Below are 9,572 nucleotides of genomic sequence, written 5' to 3' on the forward strand. Positions count from 1 at the left end.
GAGTAAGGGCCTCTTTGGGAGGGATTTCTCCGGTTCGGGATCCTCGGGCACCGCGCACTGTTCAGATATTGTTCATGAAATCCGTTTTCTCTCTCGCGGACATAAAGGAGCTGCCCGAGAAAAAAAAAATTGGCTTCTCCGGCTCCTACGCTATCTGAGAGGAGGAGGGAAGAGAGAGAAAGTCCGCCTTTGCTATCTGAGAGGAGGAGGAGGAGCTGTAGTCTGCTTGTGGATAAGACTTTATAGTAAAATAAAATAGAAGAAAGAGTCGAAAGCTTTAGGTATAAGATTGATTCGCCTTCTTGAATTCATATGGTTTTTCCTTCTTTTCAGACTTTTGATCATTCATTCCCACAAGGGGCTGTGCACTTGCTCAACGTGTGGGCTGTCGCTGTAGCCGTAATAGCACTGTTCTCTGAACTCGTACCCGACCATGACACCGTCGCCGTCGACGTCGACGTACCAGCCGCCCATATCATGCCCCACCGCCGGCGGCACCTCCGTCCAGAACTCCAACGGCGCTTCGGCCACGCACGGGCCGGGGATGCTATCAAGGTCCGGCAGCAGGTAGTCCTCCAGCCCGCCGTTATGGACGTCTCCAGGCACGTGATCGGCCGTGCCCCCACCGTCTGCGACGGCCGCCGACGGCGGCGGCCCACCTCCTCCACCGATCTCGGCCTCCACGGACCTGATGACGCGGCTCAGCCGGTTGACGTCCTCGGGCGGCTGGTCCACCACCGGCGCGTCCTCCAGCAGCTCCATGAGGAACGCGACATCGACGACGGCCTGCTCCGGCTGCCAGCCGCCAGGGTAGATCCACTCTTGCACGGCAGCACCGGCGTTGGCACCATTGCTCTGCATCGATATAGCGCTCTGGCGATCCATCTACGCACGAGACGAGCAAGGAATTGTTATTGAGAAATCAAAGTTCTCTAAAGTGTTGAAAATGCTGCTTGTGGTGGATAATGGCGGGAAAGGAGGATGGGGGTATATATAGCTGTGGCCAGTGGACCGGTGGTTTCTTAGTGGTAGGAGGAAGAGGAGCACTAATGGTGGACGCGGCAATGGGGCCGAGACTTGAGGTTGAGGTAGTAGTGGAGTAGCATAGCGTGCGCTATGGTGTGTTTCACACTTGTTCCCCATGTGGATCTCACTTGACTACACTGCACCTCTCAAACCGTCACTTTTCTTATATGTTTCTTTCATCCACGCACAACACAAGAAAGCAAATAGGAAAACAATGACGTTTTTGCAATTTTTTTAAATAAAATTACAAGTGAAGTTATATGTGCGGAACTTCTACTTAATCTTAGATAGATGTGATTGAAGTATTGGCATATTTCTTTTTTTAAAGCTAACAATACTATGAATTTCTTGAGCTGGAAGAGCTTTGTAAGGAGAGCCATAAGAAACCTGGTTGCATTTTACTCCTGAGTACTAGGTTCGTGCCCGTGCATTGCTACAAGACAACTAAACTTTTGTACTAAAAACACACCGATCGAATGATAAGATAACAATACTAACATTTTACAGTATTGTTATCTTATTCTGCGATCTGTGTGTTTTTAGTACGAAAGTTTAGTTTTTTCCTTACGCAGTACAGACGACGACATGACATGCGGCGGTGAGGGGAGTGGGGACGTGCCTGCCTGCCACCGCCCGCCTTTGTGGGCTGTGTCGGGTATAGAAAAAAATTCCTTTCTTTACGGTTGCATGCAGCATGCAGAGCATCATAACACCCTCTCATGCAGCCTTCTTTTACGGACGAGAGCCATGCGCCCAGATTCGACAGATCAGCTTTTTAAAGGGCGGGAGGCGGGGATCACAAGGGAGAGGCAGAATGTCGTACATGATTTTTTATCGCACTCTCATCAATGATTCTTTTATATATTTTTTTAGTTGTAGAGAAATATCCGATAAAAACATAAAGTGTCCAAAACAGTGAAGTCAATTTATATCTGCAGTACTATTTCCTTCTCCTTTGCTCCGCATACAACTTGATTAGACTTAATTATTAGTGGTGGGTACAATATATATGAAAAAGAAATGACGTACGTATATTAATTTAATTTACGACTGTCTATCAGATATTCAGATCCTTCCCCAGAGCCGGTCAGCTGCCGGTCCCAATCAAATTCCCTTACACGCATGTTCTCCAATAATAGTATTTCAGTAGTCATGCATTCTTCTTGAGCGGGTCAATGACGTACAATATATATGATGGGACGCATCACACATGCATACACGAACACGATATCGAGCTGCTTAGCTCGACTGTAAGTTAGGTAGTATCACTCGCTTTTCATACACATAAGCGATCGAGTACCTAATCGAACAGTATATGGGCACTTTCTCCACTCACACGTCGGCCTCGTGTATTTGACAGCTCCCTTTTAGGATATGTTAGGTCAATAATGCAGACCCCGTACATGTATACTATTACGTAACATTGAAGTCGACGTACGTATTGGTGGTTGACATTTATAACCTCATAAGAAGAATGCAATTCTTATTTTTAAGGAGTAAAATAATGGGCGTGGCAAGCGTCCGGACGCCCGCGCAACCCGCCCCCATTTGCCATCGCCACGACCTGTTCGCCCTGCCCCACGTGCGCACTTCGCCCTGTCTCTGTGCCCACTGGTTGGCCCCGACCCTCTCCTCTCTCTCGCGTGTGGGCGACACTCAGGAGCCAGGATGAGCAACTGAGGACGAGCATGCTCTAGCACGCCCCGACCGCAGCACCACCGTCCGCCAGCCCCTAGCATCCCCCCACCCTATGTCCGTCGGGGCCCAGAGCGCCACGCGCCCAGTCCGCTTGCCCCCGGCCGAGCAACATAAAACACTTGCAACATAAAAATATTTGAATGCAACATACATGTGAAAAAAGATGAAACATTTGGAACATGCACTTGCAACATGTGTGTGAAACATATGAAACATCCAAAATTGCAACTTGCAACATGAAACCACTTGCTATAACATAAGACAAAAATAGCTGAAACATTTGGAACATACTGTTGCAGCATGTTTGAAACACATGCAACATCCAGATAAAAAAACGATTACAACATACGTCTGTAAACAGATGAAACATTTTGAACAAACACTTGCAATATGTTTCTAAAACACTTACAACATGTGCAACATCCTCGATCTACTTTTATAACATCAAGATGAAACAACTGCAACATACATCTGAAACACTAGAAGCATACATATGCAACATATGGGAGGGGAAAGCCGGGGCAACAACTGAGAAATCGGGCTTCTAACAGCACCATGGCAAGTGCCTCGGATCTGCGCTGGGATCAGCCGCCACCCGGAACATGCCCCGTGACTCGTGGTAGTGGTTGACAGGTACCTCTGCGGAGCTATCCCGGACCTCGCGGAGCACGACCTTGTTGAGGTCGTTGCTGCCCTTGTAGTGCCTGACGGGCCCCGCCTCCTGCTTCTCCTCGCTCGCCGGCAGCGACAACGCCGAGTCCAACTTGCTGGTGTTCCGCCGGACTGAGCCGTAGCTAGCACTGCACGCAGAGGCCGAGCGGAGCGGAGCAGTGGAGTTGGAGGGAGGGAGAGGAAGAGGAAGTGGAGAGAGGCAGACAGATGGGCTGCCTCGAGGTCAATTTGGGGAATTTCGAGACAGTGTCCCTGTGCGTGCGTGTTGTTTTTGAAAGAGAGCGGACGAGTGGATGAGGATGAGCCGCATCCGGATGGGACGGACACCCATGGACTAGCATTATCGTAAAATAATTCTGAATTTAACTAAATTCATGAAAAAAGGTATTAGCATTTGTGATATAGAATAAATATCATTAGATTAATTATGTAAACTTATTCGGAGATATAATAAATGATATTGGGATAATTGTTGGAAGTCAACAATGTCAAATATTAATTTCATTGCATTGTACCTTTTAGGTCAAATTGGATATTTAAAATGATACGAGTATATCAGTATTGAGAAATAGCTTTGTAATAGTATAATATTGTTGTCTGTTGCAAATGATATATATAACATGTGGCCTTTTCACCATTTCGATGTGCAAATCGTCCCTAATGTTTAACATGAGGGATATTTGCTAATGCACAAATTTAAGCTTGCAATTTTTTTTGCAGCAATTAAATGTCACAGCCCAAAACTGGAAGCTTTAGCTGATCCCCACATACTCAAGTCTCCAAGAACAAATCCCACCGGAGATGACCGTACCGCACCAAATCCAGTAAGTTTTTTTTTGAACTTTATTGAGCGAACGACATCCAAAGAGCAAAAGGGTGCATTTCACTGTCATTAATTAGTTCATGATAATACCTACTCGGAGCACCTTTCTTTCCAAATATTCTAAAGCTGCTGTCTAATTTGCTCACTTAGGTCTCTGATATCTTATCTTATTGCAGAAGCGTACAAAATGTGCAGAATCACACTTGCATTATTTGTTCCAACTTCGGCATGGCCTAAAAGAAGAGCACAAAACAGCTGAACCATCGAATGACTCGGAAACTTATGTTTATTATCATCAACATGACATGTGAGATTCTTGCAAATCCAGATGGTTCAGTATAGATAACCATCCTAATCTTCTCCTCGGCAATAAGTACATGTTAAAGAAAGTAATACTCCCTCCATTCCAAATTATAAGTCGCTTTGACTTTTTTGGTACATCTATTTTGCTATGCATCTAGATATAATAATATGTCTAGCTAGATACATAACAAAATGAATAAACAAAAAAAAATCAAAGCGACTTATAATTTGAAACGGATGAAGTACATGTTAAAGAATAAAGAGCGCATATCACATGTCATTAATAATAATTTTATCTAAAGCATTCTGTGGCAAGTACTCTGGGTAGGGTAGTGCTAGCCATAGATGCACAAGCTTCTGAGGGGACCTGATAACTAAACTTCACATCTGTTAGGGCACTCCCAATGTAGAAATCATCCATAGTTTCTATAGCTCCAAGACTTCACAACCAGAAATCATCCTCTCCAATGCTTAATTTTACTAGTAGTTTCTACAGAGTAAGGACGCATGGTCGCATGGATAATTGAAGGGTGTATCTGTAGACAAGAGTTTTTATAGTGTTTCGATAGGACGCAGACCATCCATTGGTTGAAATCATAAATCATTACGCAATTCGTTTCATATTCAATGAAAGCTATTCAAATATATCCTGCTATGTGCTATATATAAACATGTCCATGTCAAGTTGATGTCGTTTTAGAGTTATTGCAGCAAAATTTAAAAATTTTAGCCGATTAGCAATAGCAATTATATTAGAATATTTGACAATATTTATTATATTTGTTTACCAATATACAATTAGATAAAATAATAGATGACGTCCAGAAAAAAACACAACTCTCATAACGCCCAAGGAAAAATTAGTCACAACGCCAAAACACAGGTGCTCTGGTAGAAAGTTTTTCACAAGCAAATAAAGCACCGAGCAGCTTTTTTCACTTCCTAGCCATTCCACTCTGCCATCCTCACGAGCAAACCAAACCTAGTGAAGGCGTGCCACCCCTAACATACACCACTGCGTTAACAGTTTTGGCCGCCTCTCCGAAATTAGTAGAGACGGTCACATTTGCTCATCTCTGGAAAAAAAAGCCCGCTACCAGCCCTCTGAGCCCAATAATCAGTAGAGACGGTCACATTTGCTCATCCCTGCTCCAAACAGGCTATTGTTGCCAGGGCTCATCTATTCGTTTTTTTCTGTTGGATATAATATGGGCTTGGCCCATATAATATTTAATAATTAAATAAAACTCTATGGTGCGTAACATTAAGTGTTGTATGGTTTAATACCATACGAGATTTTGACTGAACGCTGACTCAGCTTATTGGTTGAAAATTATACATCTAAATTGAGAAGCTGAGAAAAGGATAAAGGCGTGCCACACGCGCGCGCGCCGCCGGCCGGGCCGAGGTGGGCGTGGGCAGACTTTTGCCACTTAAATCCACATTATCACGGGAGTTTCGCTCCTTGATGGTGGAGTTGAACTGATTGCGTCCCTTCCGCTTCCGCTTCCCGTCTCCTGGGATTCTCCGCTGCCTTCGTCTTCTCTTCCCGTCAGCAGCCATATATCCTGTCTTCCGTCAGTCCAGACCCCATATGCTTCCGTAACCACTCCGAGAGAACCACAGATCAACAGCCCTCTGATTTCCCCGTCCCGTACCTCTGCGCGCACGGAGGAGCGGGAGAGCAGGTGTCTCCGGAACCCTCGTCTGCCTGAGAATCCTGCACGGGGTGAGCGGCGATTAGGTTTTTGGGGAGCGATCAGCGACTGCTCGTTCATCTTCTTCCTGGAGATCGCTCTTGGATCCGTCCTCTCTCTGGAACGTCAAGGCGTCTTCTTCCTGGTGATCTGTTCGTGGGACTGCACTGCGAACATCTTCCTGCATCGACTGTGGTCCGCGACATCGAGCAACGCACTATGTCGACTAGTGCGAATAGAGCCTCCGATGCCCTCGGCATGGGACCCTCCGCTGGGTACAGTCTAATCTCTGTGATTACTGTATTTTGTATTCTTACTGTATCAATTAGTATGTCATCTATGCATGCTGTAGCGTTCATAAGAAATATACACATGCACATATATGCTGTCACAAACCATGTTATATTTCTGGATTAAACTGATAATGAAAATGCCTAAATTCCTAACATTTTCTTCTTTCTTTTGTCGCTGCCAAAAGGATACTTTCTTGATGACATGGTTCTGTGAAAATTAAGATAAACAATTAGTAACTCAATTTCATAAAGTAGGTATCATGCGAGAAAGAATTAGTAAATAAATTTCAGATTACCTTGCTGGTCGCTACCGCCTGGCACCTACCTCCGATCCTCTTCTTAGCTAGAACTATCGATAAGCCAACATGAGAGGTGAGGTGAGATTATGGCCCTCCGATCCTCTCCTCTGCTAGAATCAGAGATGAGGGATCGTGAGAGGTGAGGTGAATTAGGGCCGTGTGATTTACTGATTTGCCGCTGCTCTGCTGGAATTCTGGAGGTGAGGTGAATTAGGGCTGCATATACGTATTATTACTTTTCTTGAGGGAAATATACGTAATAGCAATACTAGTAATTTATATATACATGGGTGGGGGCCATCGGTGGCATGGACCTGGGACGCCTGACCCTCCCCCCCCCCCCCCCCCCCCCCCCCCTCCCTCATGGCCGGGCCTAGCTGGAGGGAGCCTAAGCCATGCGCCGCCATCAGAGGTAGCCTAAGCCATGTGTCGCCGCCCGAAGGTCGACTGAGTGGCTGAGTCCTGTGCAGTGGAGCGGGTGATGTGTAGAGCGAGGATAGACGAGGAGAGAGATGTGGGAGGCAGTGGCGCTTTCTTGTGCTGTGGAGCGTGAGTTGTATGGGAGGTAGATGAGGGAGTCCGGGACAGAGACGGGTGGCCTCCATTTTTAGAGGCGGACATATTACAATGCCCGCCTTTCGTAAATTGATTTTTAGAGATAGTGCTGTCTACAAAAAATAAATTGTCTGCCTCTGAAAATTGTAGTATATTTTTTGGAGACCTCTACATTTTACTCCAGCCTCCATTAATCAGAAGCCCTGTCTCCAGAAATCATTTTTGTAGCAATGATATCCTCCTCCACCACCCTGTTCTGTGGGCCCTAAAGTTATTTGAGATACAACCGGATATGGACAACTAGACATAATGAGATAGATAGTAGACACATAGTTCTCACATAGTCAACTAATTATATGCCATTATGCAATAACATTACATGAGACATTAAGTTGTAACAACAAACCAAATATCGAATAGTGTTACCAAGTTAATTGCCAAGACTATTGTTTAAACGTTTGAACTGGTGGTTAAACCCATTTAAACATTTAAATGCACCATTTAAACTATTTTACTAACTGCATTGACCTTTTAAATGACTTTTTTTGTTTAATTAATTCATCATTTAGGACGTAAACTACACACAGTTTAGCATTTAGACACATATGGATGGTGGTTTAAATGAGTTTAGGTGCCCACTACATGGTTTATACCAAATCTATAGTTCTCGAAGTGTACATCTTTGTAGTTGAAAAGGTTTTTATTTGAGATTATTTAGAAATAAAAATATTCATTTAAATTCTTGGATTTTGATATTCAAATTTTGAATTTTAAAATAACCTTAGATGAAGACATGCTCTATAATAAAGTTGCAGTGCTCGAAGAGATTTAGAACTCTTTAGTTTTGAACATTATTTAAATTTGAGACTGTTTAGTTACTCAAAATTTATTAAAAGATTCATATAAGTTAATATACAAGTGTCGCTTATATAAACGACTCATTTACTTATACCATTTGATAAACAGAGTTGGCTTTGCCAACTTTGTGAAAATCTATCTTGTAGCCGTACGAATTAGTTATGCTTGAGCCGGAATACGTACTTGATGGAGTTCGAAGCCATATCCAAAGCTAAGAGTAGCTTCAAAGGTCTCTTTAAATCCTTGCGAATTGATAGAAATAGACATTTTTAGTGCAAAATGCTCTCCAACCGCTTCTTTATTTAGATCTCTATTCATAATTTCTCGCTAGCCCAAAATGAAAAGCCAAGTGCATACAATATATAGAGAAGTTATTAGACAGTGGTGATATAGAACAATTTTTATTCAAATTGCTCTCCAAATGAGGATTTTAGAGAGTAAATTTTAAAGACTCATGAAGATGCTCTAAAGCCAATAGTGATACCAAATCATCTAGCACCACAAATTAAATTTGGTGGACCGGCAACGAGATTCCAGGCCCAGATCTTATGCCCACTTGCTATAGGGACAAGGAAGCAACCACTCACAGATATTGGCTATAGGTAGGTAGATCAAATAGAATCTGTCCTTTGCAAGATATGATAGTCGTCTGGGAGCTCTATTTTTTATCAGATTCGATCAATTATTAGGCCTGTAAATTGATCTTTGGACAAGCATATATCGACAAAACCGTTCCTACTATACATGGTCCTCTAACATCATATGGAAGTTATCAGTTTAGTTGTAGGAGTATAAATATTCTCTGCGTGTTGCTGCATGCATGTTGGGCATGATTTGGATTAGCACCAAACATGGGCATGACATGTCATTGCGAATGCCGTCCTTTCATTCTTAATTTCTGAGGAATTAAATGTTTTAACTGTAGCACCTGATTTTAAAAACAAAACAAGATACGCACCAGATGTGAGTCCAGGAAGTCAAATCACACACATAGCTACAAATAAAGGTAATATCGAAAGACAATGCTCAATATATAACATACTTAGTATAAAGGACATAACCTTAAACAACAAACAGCGGAAAGACAATTCCGATCTTTGGGTGAAGACTCCAATTCCACAGGGACAACTGACTGGTTGATCACAAGCCTAATTCCTTCAAACTCTAGCAATCTGGTACCCATCCGGGATTTTTACCCTTTCGCCCTAATTTGATCAGCCTCTTGACCCACTACCATGGAAGGTCTGCAGGGTTTACTATGAAGGCTTTCAAAGGTTCGTCTAATAAGTTAGAGCCGCTAGGTATCCCCATCAATAAGCATGAACTCCCTTCCAAAGAGTGACTAACA

General features: G+C 43.4%; 1 protein-coding gene across 1 annotated transcript; it reads right to left on the reverse strand.

Moving 5' to 3' along the window:
* Positions 1–240: 240 nt before the first annotated feature.
* Positions 241–944, reverse strand: LOC136519494 (uncharacterized). Its single transcript, XM_066512881.1, has one exon. The coding sequence runs from the start codon at positions 883–885 to the stop codon at positions 346–348; it is 540 nt and encodes a 179-aa protein (XP_066368978.1). The 5' UTR covers positions 886–944; the 3' UTR covers positions 241–345.
* Positions 945–9,572: the final 8,628 nt, after the last annotated feature.

This window comes from Miscanthus floridulus, chromosome 18 (genome assembly GCF_019320115.1).
Source record: "Miscanthus floridulus cultivar M001 chromosome 18, ASM1932011v1, whole genome shotgun sequence".
In the NCBI taxonomy this organism is placed as follows: domain Eukaryota; kingdom Viridiplantae; phylum Streptophyta; class Magnoliopsida; order Poales; family Poaceae; genus Miscanthus; species Miscanthus floridulus.

What these genes read in the sequence shown, in the direction of transcription:
- LOC136519494 (XM_066512881.1), bottom strand. Translation starts at nt 885, where the DNA reads ATGGATCGCCAGAGCGCTATATCGATGCAGAGCAATGGTGCCAACGCC.